At 60.0% G+C, this 18,419-nt stretch overlaps 1 protein-coding gene across 5 annotated transcripts in view; it reads right to left on the bottom strand.

The window, feature by feature from the left end:
- Positions 1-18,419, bottom strand: part of ADPRHL1 (ADP-ribosylhydrolase like 1) — a 34,613-nt gene that overhangs the window by 15,390 nt on the left and 804 nt on the right. For 2 of the 5 annotated variants that reach the window (XR_011378688.1, XM_051841685.2), the window contains exons 1-6: positions 17,989-18,294; positions 14,198-14,362; positions 4,217-4,342; positions 3,338-3,478; positions 2,335-2,462; positions 1,516-1,648 (exon numbers count right to left, since the gene is read on the bottom strand). Coding sequence is in view for 3 of the 5 variants with exons in the window: in XM_051841685.2 (XP_051697645.2) it covers positions 1,516-1,648; positions 2,335-2,462; positions 3,338-3,478; positions 4,217-4,342; positions 14,198-14,330 (661 nt within the window). In the remaining 2 variants the exon portion in view is untranslated. Of the gene's footprint in view, positions 1-1,515; positions 1,649-2,334; positions 2,463-3,337; positions 3,479-4,216; positions 4,343-7,601; positions 7,739-14,197; positions 14,363-17,988; positions 18,295-18,419 lie in introns of those variants that run through there. The other 3 variants (XR_011378687.1, XM_051841684.2, XM_070048533.1) reach the window with 2 other exon arrangements.

Below are 18,419 nucleotides of genomic sequence, written 5' to 3'. Positions count from 1 at the left end.
GAATGTGGAACGATCACTTTAGCAGTACAGGAGGCTTCGGAGATTTCCCTGCTGAGAATAATAATAATAAAGGAAAATAGCGTGGGGAGCAGGCGTTTGGCCTGGTGGTTGAGTTGCCCAACCCCACGTCAGAGTGCCTGGGCTCAAGTTCCGGCCCTGCTCCTGCTAACGTGGCCCTGGGAGGCAGCAGTGGGGGCCCAGGTACCCGGGAGACCTGGGGTGTGCTCCCAGCCGGAGGCTGCGGCAGGGCTCGGGGTGTGACCAGGGACGGGAGTGAGAAGCACTTCACCCCGCGTCTCTGGGGCTGGACCCCTCAGCACCTGTGGATCACGCTTCCCCCACCTCCACACTCAGGGCATCGCTGAGTTCTGTCCTTTTCACACACGTCTGCTTGCACGTACACACACGCACACACGTGCACATGCGTGGGAAAGAGAAGCTGGTCTTGATGAGGCTGGGGCTGCAGTGGGTGGGGGGAGGTGAGGGGCCACAGCAGGGGACTCCAGGAGTGGACACAGGCTGGGGGCTGGCCCTGAGGGAAGGCTGGACACAGACCCCTGGCCAATGGGCAGCTCTCGCCCCCGCCCTTGCTCCCTGCCCAGGACACGCACTGGCCAGGCAGAAGGAGGGCCAGGGTTTGCTGGGCATCTCCCCACCCTGATTCCTATCTTCAGCTGTGCAACAAAGTTCTGTCCCACACAGAACTTTCTAGTAGGAGTGGACGGCAAAGCGTACGAGGCTGTACAGAGCACTTGCCCGGGGGCCCGGTCAGAGAGGACCTTTCCGAGCAGGGCCTCCCCCAGGCTCTGCTGGGCCCCCTTGGCCATCTCCCTACCCCATCACGTTGCCCGCACACTTGCCCGCCTCAGGGACTTGGCATCCATCCCCTGTGCCCACAAAGGAGACTGCACAGCACAGAACCTCCAGCCCAGCTCCTGCGTCCGACCCCACATGCCCCACTTAGGTCCTTCATTCTGTCCTCGGCTGGGTGTCCCCGGGCCCCCCAGGAGCTCCCGCACCTGGCCCCAGGCAGTGTTAGCGCCTCCACCTGGCAGGAGAGACCAGACCCAGCCCTCGTGACAGCACCTCTCCCTCCCGCCAGGGCCCTGTGCCATGTGGAGTGAGGTGCGTGCTTGCTATCTCACTTCAAGGGCACAGCACCCAGGGGTGGTGCCACCCCAACCCAGGACCCCTGATTCTAAACTGATCTGAGCTGTGCAGAGGCTGCAGAAGCAAGGAGGCGTGAGGAGGCCTCACAGCCCCCACGTGGTCAGGGGGCAAACTCTGAGTCTCGAGCCGGGGCAGTGAGGGAGAGGAGCCCGATGGCCACGCTGTCCTCCCGAGCACAGTGGGCTGGCCTCTCCAGGGCAGGCGCCTGGAGCCTGTGGCGTTCCTGCAGGTGCATGCTGGGACAGTGGCCAGCAGGGCCAGCTTCCAGAAATAGAAGCCACTGCTGGGGCCCAGAGGTTGCCCGCTCCGTGTCTGGCCCCAGGACGCCCTGAGGGGCCCTCTCACCTCCATGGAACATGGCACGGCGACACAGCTCGTCCCAACTGCTGCCCGCAGCAAGGAGGGCGTCGTAGGCTATCATGGGGGCGTCGTGGCCTCGTCGTCCCCCTCGGCCCTCAGAGCTCCACTTCTTGTAGGTCTGAAGGGGTAACCCAGGTCAGAGGCAGAGACATCAGCGTATGTCACAGCCGTGTGCGTCAGAGCAACGTGTGTCCCCACAGGCTGTCACTCGCTCATTAGCCCCAGTCACCCATCCATTTATCGTCCATTCGTCCCTCCCTCCTTTATCCCTCCCTGCTTGCATCCCTCCATCCATTCCTCTGTGTATCTAGCTATCTAGCCATCCGTCCGTCCATCCACCCACCCACCCACTCGTCCATCCACCCACCCACTCATCCACCTGTCTACCCATTGACCCAACCACTCATCCATCCATGCACCCACTCATTCACCTGTCCACCCATTCATCCATCCACCCACCCACTCATCCACCTGTCCACCCATTGACCCACCCACTTATCCACCCACACATCCACTCACCACCTGTCCACCCACTCATCCACCCACTTATCCATCCATGCACCCACTCATCCACCTGTCCACCCATCCACCCACCCACTCATCCACCTGACCACCATTCTACCTACCTGCATATCCATCCATGCACCCACTCATCCACTCGTCCACCATTCCACCCACCCACACTCCACCCACCCACTCATCCACCCACCGTCCATCCATGCGTCCGTTCTCCGCCCCCTTGTTTGTACCTGTTGAGCACCACAGCAGTGCCAGGCATTGCCCCAGTGTGGAGGTGACACTTACCTTGTCTCTCTCCTCTGCATCATAATTGTCGGGAAAGATGGCTTTGTTTTCTGTGTCTTCACTGATCTTTCTTTCCTCCAAATAAAACTGCCACTTAGCTTCAAAGTAAAACCAGTGCTCCTGGTATTCTAAAGGGAAGAAGAGAGCGACTGTGTCGGAGGTGATGGCCGTCCAGCCGGAGTGGATGAGGGAGGGAGGTAGGATGTCTCCCTCCGTCTGCAGGTGCACAAAGCACTGAGCTCCCGCCGCTCAGGAGACACGGAGCGACTGTGCCAGGAACAGGGCAATGCTGACTCCTGCCGTTGTCTCGGAACAGTAAGGGAGCAGCGATGGGCGGAAGTCAAGCTCCAGAGTCGCTTAACTCTCTCCTCAAATGAGGGCGGCAACGGAAGGCTTTCAGTGTATCCTCCACAAATTCTGAACCTGCGCATCTTCGTGAATTGAACACTGTGTCTGCAAAGTTGGGAGGGAGGGGCTTCGCCGTTCCTGATTAATAGCTCGCGGTCTAAGCCCTAGAGACGTCAGGAGGCTGAAGACCATTGCAGGAGGCTGCTGGCCCAGCAAAGAGTTGACAACACAGTCACCGTCCACAGCCTCCAAGGAGCTGCAGGTGGAGGCGGGCACTCAGCGCAGGCCCGTGTCGCCCCTCCCACCAGCTGTGCAGGGACATGATGGTGGCGACAGACCGCCCGCCTACAGGAGCACGGAGCTGAGATCAGATCGGGGCTGGGGCGGGCGGCCACAGAGGGACGTTGGCTCCTGCCGTGTCTTCCTGGCCACAGCAGACCAGAAGGTCCCAGGACAGGTGCTGGGACGAGGGTGCAGGCCACCCTGGGACTCGGGCCTCTGGGAATGCTGGGATGACTTTGGCTTCACAAAACCCAGGGCAACGTGAGGTGAAGAGGGCGGACTCGGGATGAGGAGGTGTGCAGTCCACCACCCCCGCAAAGTCCTCAGGCCAGACGCTGCCTGCCAGAGTGACAGGAGCGGGAGGCCGGCTCACCTGCCATGTGCCGGATGGTCCTCTTGCAGTAGTCCTCGGCCCGCGGGAGCACCCGCACCATGTCGCGCCCCCACTGCACCAGCGGCTTCCCTTGCACGGCGTACGACACAAACAGGGCTGTGCACAGGGACCCCAGGAAGCCTGGAGGTCAAGGAGAGAAAGGCGGTGCTGTCACCCGGCCGGCCAGCCAGCCCACTGGGTCCTGCTCAGACCGGAGTGCGGATGGCGCCGAGGGTCGGCACGGTCATGGTGTAGCGGCACTGAGGGCGGCGGTGGTGATGGTGCCAGCCGCTGACGGCCGCAGTGAGGCTGACGGTAGTGCTGGTCACAGCAGCCATCGTGGTCAGGGAGGGCAGCAGTGGAAAGGGTGGCGGCCCCAGTGACACCAGCTGTGACGGTGTCAGTCCTACTGGTGGTGGTAGCCGCCCAGCCTGCCCTCCCGTGAGGACCGCTGCTTCCCTGTCGGGGCGGCTGGGTGTGGAGAAGGCCCAGGAGGCAGCCGGCCATGCCGCAGGGACCCCAGGGAAGCCTAGGGTCTTCTCACACAGCCCAAGAAGGGGTGTGCGCTCCCTCGCTACAGTCGCCCTGTAACAGGCAAGGGAACTGAGGGGCGGGGCTGGTGGGCTGGCCGAGCCCGCTCCCTGGGCTCGCAGCCGACAGCGCTATGTCAACCAAACCGGGTCCCTGATGCCAGCCTGGCTTCACCAGGGGCACCAACACCAGCAACCAATGAGAAGTCTTTCCCTTGTACACTTTCTCCAGCACCACCGCACTCAGCGTCAGTCCCACTCTTAAGTTGAAAACATTGAAAAAGTCAAGCCCCCCACGAATCCGCAGTCCCATGGGCAGGCCGGGGCGGCCCCGCTGGCAGCTCGGTACCTGTGGGGTGGTTGTGGGTCATCCTGCCGCACTCGACGCTGACCTCGATGAGGGTGTCCAGCCGCTCGGGCTTCCAGTACCTCAGGCCGATGCACATGGCTTTGGTGGCTGCTCCGAATCCCGAGCCTGCGGGTGACAGGGACGCCTGCGTCACACTGCTGCTCCAACGGTCCCACCTCTGGCAGCCTGGCCTCACAAATACTTCGAAAAGTGCAAAACCGCGTGTAACCACGCGCTCGCCAGAGTGTGACTTGAACGAGTGGCCGACAGGCGAACCTCCAGGCGGCCAGCACGGAGGCCACGCGGCACCCTCACGCTGGGACGCGGCCCGGCTGTTGAAAACCGGCTTTCCTTGGCTGAGCATGTGCCGGTGAAAGACACGTTCCTGCCTCGGGGAAGCGTGAGGGCAGAGCTTGTGCCCGGTGCGCTTCCGTCGGAACTGAGCGTTCTTCTTGTTTTAATGAAGATTCATTTTATTTATTTGAAAGGCAGAGTTACAGAGAGGGATGGAGGACACAAGAGATCAGTCTTCCCTCTGCTGCCTCACTCCCCCACTGTTCACGACGGCCAGGGCTGGGCCTCCCATGTGGGTACAGGGCCCAAGCACTTGGGCCATCCTCCACTGCTTTCCCAGGCCGTTAGCTGGGAGCTGGAGCGGAAGTGGAGCAGGCGGGACTGGACCCAGCGCCCATAGGGGATGCCGGTGTTGCAGGTGGCGGCTTTACCCGCTACGCCACAACACCTGCTCAGGGTGAGCGTTATCCTAACAGAATGAGGGGCATGCGAGGTTCGACACGTGTCCCCTGTGACGCCACGCCTGGTCACAGAGTGACCCTGTCCAGCGGCCGGCAGCTGTCCCAGGCCCTTGCCCCTCCCAGCAGGCACCGATCTGCCCGGGCACAGCTGCACGTTCTCGGGCTTCATACAGTGACACAGAGCGCACTCTCCCCTCGCTCTGTCTCTCGGCAGCAGTGTTCCAGCGTCCCCTTTTCATGGGTGACCACTGTCTGGGTCGACACCGGGGTGTCCCCCAGGTACCTATTGGTGGACGTGTGGGCAGGCTCTTTCTTTCTTTTTCTTTTTTTTTTTTTTTTTTAAGATTTATTTATTTATTTGAAAGTCAGAGTTACACAGAGAGAAGGAGAGGCAGAGAGACAGAGAGAGGGAGGTCTCCCATCCGCTGGTTCACTCCCCAACTAGCCGCAATGGCTGGAGCTGCGCCAGTCTGAAGCCAGGAGCCAGGAGCTTCTTCTGCATCTCCCACATGGGTGCCGGGGTCCACACACTTGGGCCATCTTCCTCTGCCTTCCCAGGCCATAGCGGAGAGCTGGATTGGACATGGAGCGGCTGGGACTTGAACCGGCACCCTACAGAATGGCAGCAGTGCAGGCAGTGGCTTTACCGGCTACAGCACCGTGCCAGCCTCAGCGGGCTGTTTCAGCCTGGGGCCATTACCAACAGAGCTGGCGGGGACACGAGGCACCAGTGGACGTGGCTTTGTTTTCTCTTAGGCAAGTGTGTAGTCAGGGAGAGTCCCAATCACATTTCCGTTTTTTAAGACGCTGCCAAGCTGGCTTCTAAGGGGGTTGACCCATCCCCGGTGATGGTGGCTGCTCCACACCCGGGGATACTCGCTGTGCTCCGCCTTCCTCACCCCAGCCGTCCCGTGCACACGCAGGGTGCCCATTGCGGGTTTACCTGTGCTTTCTGACGCCCGACGCTGAGCGGGCTGGGTGCTCACGTGCTGGCTGTGCATTGTCTTTGGCAGGACAGGCCTCTGCCCGCCCTCTGTGTGCGCCCGCAGTGCAGTGCTGGCCGGGCTCCTGCCCAGTCCTGGCCGCCCTCCCCATCCTTTCAACAGCGCTGCCTCGAGAGCGGAGAGGGGTTTGGGAGCCCCTTCCCCATCAGTTCTCTGGAGATTGCGTTCAGCAGGCGTCTGGGGGCGTTCGGCGGGAGGCCACAGGTGCCTGTTTGCTTGGTGACCTCCTTCCTCGGAGGGGCCACTTCCTGTGGCGGGAATGGCTGGGGTTTGTCTTTCGCGGAATGTGTTCGTTTCACGCGCGTTGGCGTGAAGTTGCCAGTGTTTCCTCGTCCGTGACTCCCTCTCGCGGTGGCGGCGGCGCCATTTGCGGCGTCCCAGGTTCGTCGGACCCGGCCTGTGAGAGGACCCTATCCTTTTTGATCTTCTTCAAGAACCAGCTCTTGGCTTCTTTGATTTCCATTCTGAAACTCGTTATGCCCTTGCTTCTGCTGCCTTGGCGCCTGATTGGCTCTTATTTTTCTAGTTCCGGGCAGTGAAAAGTGCAGTGGCTGGCGCCACTCGCTGCTGAGTCTGCTGTCGCTGGGACTTGTCCGCTTCCCACGCTGTCGGGTTGCTCTGTGTCTGGGGTCTCTGGGCACTGGTCACGTAGGCTTGTGCTGGCCTCCTGAGAACCTGCCCACGTCCCTGATGAGACCGCCCTCTTCACCCCAGCACGGTCTTGGCTCTGCCGCTCGCTGTGTGTGGCACCGACGCAGGCACCACGCCTGTCTTCCGGGTACTTGTGCACGTGCGTGTGGGGCCTGGGGCGGGGCTTGCTTCTCCCTCCAGGCTGCCGGCTCCGCCTGCTGCGTGGGATCCTGAGCCCCTAGGGCCGATGCCCATGTCGCCGGGGCTGTGATTCAGCCCGTTGCTGGCTTGTTTTCCATGGGCTTCACCTGTCGCCCTCCGGCGCTGTCCTGCCAGTGCGGGATTCGGTGTTGTCTGAAGGATTCAGCGTGAGCCCTTCTGTTGGCTGCTGCCTGTGGTCTCCGTGGAGGCCTTGGGCTTCCGTGCGCATCCCTAACTCGTTACTGCCCACGTGATCTGAGCCCTGGGAGGCTGTGGCGATGACTTCTCTCACCCACCTGGGAGACCTGGATGGAGTCTGCCTCCTGGCTTCAGCCATGGCCCAGCACAGCTGTTCAGGCATCCGGGGGGTGTGAGCCAGAGGTGGGCGCTCTCTCTCTCTCACCCCTGCCCGTGTGGCTGCAGCTCCACTCGCTCTCTCTCACACACCCCTGCCCGTGTGGCTGCGGCTCCACTCTCGCTCTCTCTCTCTCACACATACCCGAGTGGATGCGGCTCCTCTCTCTCTCTCTCTCTCTCTCTCTCTCTCTCTCTCTCTCTCTCTCTCTCTCTCCCTGCCCGTGTGGATGCAGCTCCTCTCTCTCTCTCTCTCTCTCTCTCCCCTGCCCGTGTGGATGCAGCTCCTCTCTCTCTCTCTCACCTGCCCATGTGTCTCAGCTTCTCTCTCTCTCTCTCTCCCCTGCCCCGTGTGGCTGCAGCTCCCCCCTCCCCGTCTGCCTGAGGGACCGACCTCTGTAGTCCTGAGGAAGGCCGCTCGCCTTCATGCCTGACTCCTACCTGAAGTCGTCCGCGGCCAGCCCCGGTGAGGGGCTCCACTCTGTCCTCCCTGCGCTGTCCCTCTGCCGCCTCCGTGTCAGCCGCTCGGAGCGGTTTGACTGCTCTGTGCCTGGTGTGGTTCCCCTCGTGATCCTCGTGCTGGGACTTTGGCCATTTGACTGCAGTTTCCAGGCATTTCTGGGGCTGTTCTGTGCTGCGCAGGCGCCTGTGTAGTCTGGACCGCGGCTCTGTGCGTGGGCCACGCTGGGCAGCTCTGTTGCTGCCCCCTCGAGGGCACCGATCTTTTCTTTGAGACGTCTCATCAGCTGCTCTTGAGGCAAGCTCAGACATCAGCTCTCATCTCAAGGAGTGTGGCTCCGGTCTCTGCGCCTCCCACGTCTCCACGTAGCTTTCAGAGCCTGGGGTCCCCGCCTGGCCCTCCGAGCCCCCGGGTCAGCTCACGGCAGGTGCTACTGACTCGACTCTTCCTTCTGGGCTGGGTTCCCGTTCTTTGCATGCCCAGTGCGATCTCAACCGAACGCCAGCCGTGGTGAATTTTCCTTTGGGAGTCCTGATATTTTCGTATCCCTACAGATATATTTGAGCTTTGTCTTGGGGTGTAGTTAATTGCTTGGAAATAATTGACCTTTTCAAGTCTTGCTTTCTAAGAGTTGGGTCTCGGGGCTGGCGCTGTGGCCCTGTGGGTTAAGGTCCTGGCCTGAAGCGGTGACATCCCATATGGGCACTGGTTTGAGTCCTGGCTGCTCCACTTCCAGTCCAGCTCCTTTCTAATGGCCTGGGAAAGCAGCAGAAGGTGGCCCAAGTCCTTGGGCCCCTGCACCCACATGGGAGACCTGGAAGAAGCTCCTGGCTCCTGGCTTCAGATCAGCGCAGCTCTGGCCACTATGGCCAACTGGGGAGTGAACCAGCAGATGGAAGACCTCTCTCTGTGTGTCTCTACGTCTCTTTGTAACTCTGCCTTTCAAAATAATAAAAATAAATCTTAAAAAAAAAAAAAGGTGAGTTGGGTCTCACTCTGAGGACCAGAGCAGCGTTCCTACAGTGCCCTGTGAACCGGGTGGCCTTGCTGGTGAGGACAGGCGCGCTTCCTGGTTCGTGCGGGCGAAGAACCCTGGGAGTTCCTCCTGACTGGCTAGGGCTGACCAGTGCCCGGCCAGATGCCCAAGGGACACTCGGCAGGATCCACTGAGTGGGCTCAGCAGGCTCTGCCTCAGTGCCCTTCCCCGCACTGTGGCTTGGAGACCTCGGTGGTGACCCCGGCCACAGCTGGCCTCACGTCCCTCCCGGGATCTGTGCCATTCGTGGACTGATTCCAGCATCCAGGGAACCAATGTGCCCAGAGCCTGACTCTCCGGTTGCTCCAGACAGAGGGTGTATCTGGGTCATTCATTTTGGCAGACGTAGGGGTGTGCTTATTTCCACACTCAGGCACGGTGCTGCCCAGGACTGGCGGAACACGCACTCAGGAGCCCATGGCCGTGTGCTCCCTCACAACCCCTGTGCTTTCTAAAGGTTCTAGTGAGGAGGGCCTATTTGTATAATGGCAGTAACGTTCTAGAAAGTACTCTGGCGACAGAGGCTGTGATCACTCACTTTCTCCCATGAGCCACTTGGGCTGCGGCTCGAGAAGCCCCGCAGATGCAGAGCTGCCGAAGTGGCCCCGTGGGGAGGACGGCAGACCCGGGTCCTGCTGCCTGCTGCCTGGGTGTTCACTTTGTCCAAAAGACAGAGATCTCCACCTGCTGACCCGCTCCCCAGATGCCTGCACCGGCCGAGGTTGGGCCAGGCTGAATGCAGGGGCCCAGAACCCAGGCTGGGTCTCCCACGTGTGCCGCAGGGACCCGAGCTCTTGCCCTCACTGCTGTGCCCTGGGAGTGCGTTGACAGGAGCTGGAGCAGCGGCAGAGGAGCCAGGACTCCGAGAGACGCTGGTGCAGGAGAGAAATCACTTCCTGAAGCAGCAATCCCTCGATCACCTATCTCACGAGGGTGCTTTAAATGTTCAGGGAAGGGGCCAGCGTCGTGGCCTAGCGGGTACAGCCGCAGACACCAGCACCCCTGTGGGTGCCGGCTCATGTCCTGGCTCCTTGCTGCTGGGCTGGGAAAAGCCGCAGAAGCCCTGCCACCCAGATGGGAGACCTGGAAGAGGCTCCTGGCTTCAGCCTGGCCCAGCCCTGGCCACTGCAGCCTTTGGGGAGTGAACCAGAGATGGACAACTACCGTGGCCCCCCACCCGCCATTGCAACTCTGCCTGGCAAATAAATAAATCTTAAAAAATGTTCATGGAAAAGTGTAATTAAAAATGTTTGGTTGTGAAACTTAAAAAACTCTGTGCACTTGTTTTTTGTAACATGCATTTTCTACAGAGTTTTTGAAGGCCCCATAAACCCCAGGCGTTGCACGGGATGAACAGACCAGGCAGAGCCAGCACCGCTCTGCGTCGTGGGGCGGGCTGGGGGTGGGGCGGTGCCTACCTTGCTTGCCTTGAATGAGACGATGCATGCAGATTACTCTGGAATATTCTGGAAGCTGAGCAGGTGTACGGTGATTCTGACCCTCGTGAGGAAGTTGGACGTGGCAGCTACCATGCCTGGGTTCAAGTCCCAGCTCTGCTCCTGACCCCAGCTTCCTGGGAGTGTGCACACTGGGAGGTGGCAGTGAGGGCCCACACTGTGTCCCTGCCGCCATGTGGGGGATGGGACAGAGTCCCTAGAGCCCGGCTTTGGCCTGGCTGTTAACGGGCATTCGTGGGGTGACTGGCAGGTGGGAGCTCTCTGTCTCTCTGCCTTTATTTATTTATTTATTTATTTTGACAGGCAGAGTTAGACAGTGAGAGATAGAGAGAGACAGAGAGAAAGGTCTTCCTTCCGCTGGTTCACTCCCCTAATGGCCGCTACGGCCAGCGCTGCGCCAATCCGAAGCCGGGAGCCAGGTGCTTCCTCCTGGTCTCCCATGTGCGTGCAGGGACCCAAACACTTGGGCCATCCTCCATTGCCCTCCCGGCCACAGCAGAGAGCTGGACTGGAAGAGGAGCAACCGGGACTAGTACCTGGTGCCCCAACCGGGACTAGAACCCGGGGTGCCGGCACCACAGGCGGAGGATTAGCCAAGTGAGCCACAGCGCTGGCCCTCTCCGCCTTTAAATACATATAAAAATACAAGTGAAAATGACTGGCCCTTACCACCCGGGGTCCAAGGCAGTGTCTTCGCCCTCACAGGCTGAAGAATCTTGTTTGAGCCAATGGCTTTCAGCCTGGGTCTTCCCTGGGTGGGAGAGCAGAGAAGGCCCAGGCCACGAGGGGCGGGGCAGGGCTCCCTCCCAGCCCCACTTTAGGGCTGCGGGCATCTGGGCACGGGGTAGCAGTGGGAGTGTGAACACTTCCTCTCCCAGGACGCCCAGCTCACGGGGATAATAACACCCGCGCAGCTGTTCGCACCATTGCTGTGTGGATGAAAGTGTAAGAATGGAAAAATCAACTGTGTTAAAAGGTGGCAAGTTGCGGTCGGTGCTGTGGCACAGCAGGGTAAGCCACCTCGTACAGCACCAGCGCCCCATACCGGCACTGGTTCTAGCCATGCCTGTGCCACTTCCGATCCAGCTCCCTGCTAATGGCCTGGATGGCCTGGGAAGGCAGAGGAAGATGGCCCAAGAGTGTGGACCCCTGCACCCTCGTGGGAGACCTGGAAGAAGCTCCTGGCTTCAGCCTGGCTCAACCCTGGCTACGGTGGCCGTTTGGGGAGCAAACAAGCAGATGAAGAGCCCTCTCTCTCTGCCCCTGCCTCTGTAACTCTGCCTTTCAAATAAAGAAATAAATAAATAATCTGAAAAAGAAACGCTAGTGCGTGTCCCTGCGAGCTGCGCATTTCAGTCCACATTTCACCTTTCTGTCCTCCCTGGATTCTCTCTGAGCCTGCTTCCAGGCCACGGTGGCTTCCTAGGAGGCTGTGGCTGGGGACTGCGTGGGGCACCACCCCGTGAGCACAAGGCCCTCCGGGCACGGAGCCGAGGTTAGAGGCCAGGTCTTCTGATTCCAGGCTGTGTTCTTAAAATGAGCAGTATTTAAACTAGGCCTTCATAATGAGATTATACACGTGCATGGTGAAAATACAGAATGAGGGTCTGAAACTAAACCCCACATCTGTCGCAGCCGCTGTGACACACGCAGACCACGGGAGCACCTGCTCCACCGCCCAGTTCCCGTGCATCCAGCCCAGCTCCCGGCTCATGGACGGGGGAGGCAGCAGCTGATGGCTCAGGCACTGGCGCCCACTGGGGAGACCTGGTGGAGTTCTGGGCTCCTGGCTTTTGGCCTGGTGAGCCGCAGCTGCTGCAGGCTTCTCTGTGTCTCTGCCTTTCAGATCAGATGAAAAAACAATTGAGAACTAAAAGAGTTTTAAAAAGCAAGAACTCCACGGCTTCCACAGTTCCAGCCTCCACTGTGAAGTCTCGAGTACCCTTAGAGAACGGCTCTAAGAACACACGTGTCTATGATTGTGTGCACGCGTGTGCACAGCATGCAAGTCTGCATGTATGTGCAGCAATGCGGGTCTATGATAGTGTGTGCATGTGTGGAACATGTAAGTCTGCGCACATGTGTGCAGAACATGTGAGTCTGATAGTGTCCACATGCATGTGCAGCACATGGGTCTATAAGAGTGAGCACATGTGTGTGGAACATGTGAATCTGTGCACGCATATGCAGAACACACAAGTGTATGCATGTGTGTGTAGGGCATACACATCTATGTGCATGTGTGTACAGAACATGAGTTTATGATAGTGTGTGTGTGCAGAATATGTGAGTCTGTGGTTATGTGCATTGTGCAGAACATGCAAGGCTGTGTTGCATATATGTGCAGAACACACAAGGCTGTGATTGCATGTGTGTGCAGCAATGCAGATCTGTGATTGTGTACATGTGTGTGCAGAATACACAAGTCTGCGATGGCACATGTGTGCAGTACATTCAAATCTATATGTGCAGATGTGCCGGACATGCAGTCTGTGTGTACATGTGCAGTACGCATGAGTATGCACACACATGTGCAAAACATGCAGTCTGAGCATGCACACATGTGTACAGAACACACAGTCTGCGTGTACATGTGTGTGTACAACTCTCCCTCTTTGTGTATCCTTTGGTGACAGAGCTGGGGTTGGGTCAGATGCACTGTGTGCAGCCAGCATGGGCAACCTCACCAGCACCTTAGGGAGGAGGGGCTGTCCCGGGAGGGGCAGGTATAAATGACAGTGCACACGCAGCACCCCGGCACACGCAGCACCCTGGCACATGCAGCGCCCTGGCACACACAGCGCCCCGGCACACAAAGTCCCCCGGCACACGCAGCGCCCCGGCACACGCAGTGCCTGGCACACGCAGCGCCCCGGCACACAAAGTCCCCCGGCACACGCAGCGCCCTGGCACACGCAGTGCCCTGGCACACACAGCGCCCTGGCACACGCAGTGCCCTGGCACACGCAGCGCCCCGGCACACACAGTGCCCTCGCTGCTGCAGCCTTACCTCACCAGGAACATCTCAGCTGTCTGAAGGAAAACCGCCAGACCCATGCACGCATCCGCCCAGCGCTGATGGGTGACCCAGGCTTCCCTCTCAGGCTGGCGCTGCCTCCAGGCACAGGGAAGCTGCTTGCGCCTTAACTGCACCCTGGAGAGGGCCCTGGGCTCAGCCAGCAGGGCCAGCTATGCCTTCCTGCGCTGTGCACTGCCCACTCTGCCTCCGTGTCCAGTCTACACTGCCCACCCTGACTCGCTGTGTCCAGTCTACACTGCCCACCCTGACTCCCTGTTTCCAGTCTACTCTGCCCACCCTGACACCCGTGTCCAGTCTACACTGCACACTCTGCCTGTGTCCAGTCTACACTGCTCACATAGCCTCCCTGTGTCCAGGCTACACTGCCTACTCTGCCTCCCCATGTCCAGTCTACACTGTACACTCTGTCTCCCTGTGTTCAGTCTATACTGCCTACCCTGACTCGCTGTGTCCAGTCTACACTGCTCACATAGCCTCCCTGTGTCCAGGCTACACTGCCCACTCTGTCTCCCTGTGTCCAGTCTACACTGCCCACCTGACTCCCTGTGTCTAGTCTACATTGCCCACTCTGCCTCCCCGTGTCCAGTCTACATTGCCCACTCTGCCTCCCGTGTCCAGTCTACACTGCCCACCCTGACTCGCTGTGTCCAGTCTACACTGCTCACATAGCCTCCCTGTGTCCAGGCTACGCTGCCCACACTGCTGTTCCTGTGGTGTTAGTGGGCAGTCTGGTGCCCGTGGGAAGGCCACACCTAGACCCGCTGAGGGTCCCTGCCCTGCCCTAGGGGCCCTGGCCAACCTCTGAGCAGAAGCAGGCTGCGGTGTTGGGGTTAGCTCGATTGGCAGGTTAGTCCAGGGACCCCGCCCTGCCCTAGGGGCCCTGGCCAGCTCTGCGCGGAGTCAGACTGTGGTGTCGGGGCTAGTGCGGGCGGCAGGTTAGTCCAGGGTCCTTGTCCTGCCCTAGGGGCCCTGGCAGAGGCAGACTGTGGTGTCTGGGCTAGCGCGCGCGGCAGGCTAGTCCAGGCTCCCCGCACACCAGCTGACCCTTTTCGTTGAAAGGTGTGTGCCAGGCCAGGAGGTAGTTATCTGGCTTCAGCTGCGAGCAGCCTTCAATCGTGGCTGGGTCTGGCCGCCGTTCTGGGAGCTTCTCGATGACCTCCACGTAGCACCTCACCATCTCGCGGTACAGGTCGTCCAGGCACCAGTAGTCTGAGGGGAGTGGAGAGCAGCGTGTCAGGTGCAGAGCTGCGGAGCAGTGCCACCTGCCCCCGCCTCCCGTGGGGTGGGGCAGGCTCTGCGGGGACCCTGGCCTCCCTCCCAGCTTCAGAGGGACGAGGGAGGTTCTAGGGACCTGTCATAGCCGAACCTGCTCCCTGGGGAAATTCAGCTGGGAGACAATCACTCTAGATGTTCTTTGTATTTCTGAAGACTTATTTTGTTTATTTGATGGGCAGAAGGACAGGTGCTGGCGGGATCTTCCATCCGCTGGTTCATGCCCCAGATGGCCAGGACAGCCAGGGCTGGGCCAGGCTGCAGCCAGGAGCCAGGAGCTTCCTCCAGTCTCTCAGGTGGGTGCAGCGGCCCAGGCACTTGGGCCACCTTACATTGCTTTGCCAGGCGCATTAGCAGGGAGCTGGATGGGAGGAGGAGCAACCAGGGCTTAAATCGGTGCCCACATGGGATGGCGGCGCTGCAGGGGAAGGCTTAGCCCACTACACAGCAGCCCCGGCTCCCCTAGGTTTCAGACATTACGGGTGGCTGCTGCACGCATCAGAGACATACGTGAGCATCTGGAGCAGAACTCAAGACCCTGTTTCTGCACTGCTGGCCCCGTCCCGGCGGGGACGGGGGAGCCGCATTCCACCTGCTCTCGGGTGACGAAGCGGTGTCTGGGTGGTGGCCGGCTCCCTGTCTCCCTGGACACCCTGTGCCCTGCACAGCCAGCTCCTGTAAAACCAGATCCCCAGCCCACAAGAGCCACCTGGGGACAAATACGGCCCCCAGCCCCTCCCCACAGGTGCAGGTCCTCGCCTGCCGCGCTCCAGGACGTGCTGCGTCCCGCCCAAGGTGGGGCTCATCAATGGGTTTAAACACTTGTTTTTTTGAGTGGCAGAGAAACGGAAAGAGCTCTCGTCTGCTGGTTCACTCCCTAAATGCTCACGACTGCCAGACTGGGATTCCACCTGGGTGTCCCCTGTGGGTGCAGCGACCAGGTTCCTGAGCCCCCACTGCGGCCTCTCTGGGTGCACATTTGCAGGAAGCAGGAAGCTGGAAGCCGGAGCGGAGAAGGGTTGCAGCCAGGCTCAGACGGGGGACGTGGGCGTCTTGACTGCCAGGCTGAACGCCTGCCTGCCAGTGGATGCTGATTGCCAAGCTGTGTGCGATCTTGGCCCTGTCGGTTCACAGCAGGGCGGACAGAGGGCCACGCATCCTCTAGCACACCAGGGAACAGGCCCTGGCTGGTGACGCAGGAGCAGGGCGCACCTGCCGCTGTCCCCTGAGAGCAGCCATGCACTTACATTCTGAGTGAGCTCCAACTCAGGGCTTTGGGGCTGACTCCGAGAAGCAGCCGTGTCTTCCTGTGCTGGTGGGCACCTTGTCTCAGGGTGGAAAAAAGCAAGAGACCAGGGAGGCAGGCCTCGCCCAGAGCTTCCCGTGGCAGAGCCGGGCTGGAGACAGGTTGGGAGGAACGAGGGCTGCAGGCCACATGGGAGGGTGGACACCGTGGCCCTGCAGGAGTGAGATCAGCTCTGAGTGCACACGAGCCCTGTTCCGGCAGCCTGTGCTGGGCCCGTCCACTCCGCAGCCCACGGGCCGTGGCTCTTGGCAGCAGCGTGATCTGCTCACAAGCAGCCTCTCTGCACTGTGTCCTGGGTTAACCCTTCTGAAGGCCCTCACATAATTCCTTTTATTCTGGAATCAGATACATAGAATGTACTGGGGGCTGGCACTGGTGTAGCAGGTAAAGCCGCAGCCTGCAGTGCCGGCATCCCATGTGGGCACTTGTTCGAGTCCTGGCTTCTCCATGTCCAATGCAGCTCTCTGCTGTGGCCTGGGAAAGCAGTGGAAGATGGCCCAAGTCCTTGGGCCCCTGCACCCGTGTGGGAGACCTGGAGGAGGCTCCTGGCTTCAGATCAGCCCAGCGCCAGCCATTGTGGCCATTTGGGAAGCAAACCAGCAGATGGAAGACCTCTCCCTGTCTTTCCCTTTGTCTAACTCTGCCTTTCAAATAAAATAAATAAATATTTTTTTAAAGTCTGTACTGAACTGAATTTAGTTGTTTTAAAGCAAAAAAAAAAAAAAAAAAAAAAAGAAAAAAGAAAAAGAAAGAAAAGAAAGAAAAAGCCCATTAAGTATATCAACAGAAAGCATGGTCTTGCAGTTAGGATTGAACTGGAAACACGTGTGCCAAGTTGCTGTGCCTGGCGTTGTGGCACAGAGGGCAAAGCTGCCGTCTACGGCGCCAGCATCCCATATGGGCGCTGGTTCAAGTCCCAGATGCTCCACTTCCAATTCAAATCCCTGCTAATGCACCTGAGAAAGTAGCAGGGGATGCCCCAAGCGCTTGGGCCCCCACACACATGTGGGAGACCCAGAATAAGCTCCTGGCTCCTGGCTTTGTTCTAGCCCAGCCCTGTCCAGTGTGGCCGTTTGGGGAGTAAACCATCAGATGGAAGACCTATCTTTCTCCCTGTAACTCTGACGTTCCAATAAATAAATAAATAAGGAGCGTTTCTGTTTTGTGACGCAGCCACCTTACGCTTCTCCGTGTCACCTCTTGGTCGCTTAACAGATACTCAGTTCCCGAGACTGCCTTTGGCTCCCCTGACGCACGAGGGGTAGAACAGGCCGAGCACCAGCGGGGTTGCATCCCCCACCCTCCCGCCAGCCCCCACGGCCCTCGGCAGAGGCCGTGTTCGGCCAGTCAGTGGCGCCAAGCCGGGGCCCCAGAGCTTGCCCTCAGGGGACACAAGCGGTCGCTGGACGCCTGCCCTGGCGAGATTCAGGCACCGTGAGCACCGTGTTCGGCGCTGTATGCACGCCGCCCCTGACGCAGCCTGCCGGGCGCGGGACGCTGCTCCTCCCTGCTTGCTTCTGCTCTCTGCCCTGCTCAGCGACACGCCCCACACGGGGAGGCCACACGGGCTGCCTCCCCCGGGAGTCACAAGTGGAACTTAGGCAGCGACCCCAAGATGTAGCTGCCCGCGTGAATGCCTGGCTTTGGAAAATGGAAAACCACTGCACATGGTGACCCCTGAAATATGTGCATGGCCCTGGGGGCCCCGGGGGTGGGGAGAAAGCTCAAGAACGCGGCGGCGAGGCGCCAGGCTCGGGGCGCTCCCAACGCCGTCCTCCTGTAGCTGCCTGTGTGCGTCAGCTCCTTCTCCTGTCGGATGGTGACCAAGTCGGCCTCCAGCCCACCTGGGGGTGGGGAATGGCTTGCAGGACACATGGCCGTCAGCCAGTGCCTGGACACGCAGCACCGTGGGAGTCGGCTCCTGCCACCCTCTTCTGGAGGCTGGGATTTGTTAAAAACACTGGGCTGCTTGGAAAGTGAATTTCAATGAAATGTAAACTTGATTTTCAGCGAGTTGGGAGAATCGCTTACCCCGCAGAGGAGCGAGGGATTCGGGGCCTCTGCTGAGCGCTGGCCTACTCAGGCTCCGCCATGACTGCCAGCCCTGGCCATGGCCGTGACGCCCTCCCGTGGGGACTGATTCTTCTCAGAAGCTCAGTGCACCCCCGCCCCAACCGTGAGTGCTACTGACCCAGCCTCAGGGGCTCAGCAGGCCCCCAGCAGGACCAGACGCAGGGCTGTAGGCTGTGACACTCACCAGGTGCTGACAGAGAGCAGGATGCGCGGGGGCTGGCACACTTGTGGGATCGCCAGGCCCAGCGCCAGATGCAGGGCACAGGGGTTGTGGGGGAGTGTGCTGCAGGACCGACGACGGTGCCATGTGCAGCAGCTTGATCCACAGGCCTTCCGTTCTGCACCGGCTCTGCTTGGGGGGTGTGCGTGACCACCAAGGCCACTGGGGGACCGCTGTGGCCCTGAGACTGCGGACGACCTCGGGAGGACTAGAGGGCGGCTTCGTCGCCGCCTCCCAGCTGGGTGCCTCACCCCATCGGCACGCCCCAGCTCTCCCTGCTATTTAGGGACGCAAAGCCGGCGGCATTCCTGCAGAATGACCACAGAACTAAACTGAGCGGTCCACAGCAGGCGAGCGAGTCCCATTCACTTAGCGGCTGCCCTCGGGGCTCACCC

The sequence above is a fragment of the Oryctolagus cuniculus genome, chromosome 9 (genome assembly GCF_964237555.1).
Source record: "Oryctolagus cuniculus chromosome 9, mOryCun1.1, whole genome shotgun sequence".
Lineage (NCBI taxonomy): Eukaryota > Metazoa > Chordata > Mammalia > Lagomorpha > Leporidae > Oryctolagus > Oryctolagus cuniculus.
The sequence above is the reverse complement of the archived record's forward strand: the minus strand, read 5'-3'. Positions and strand labels throughout refer to the sequence as shown.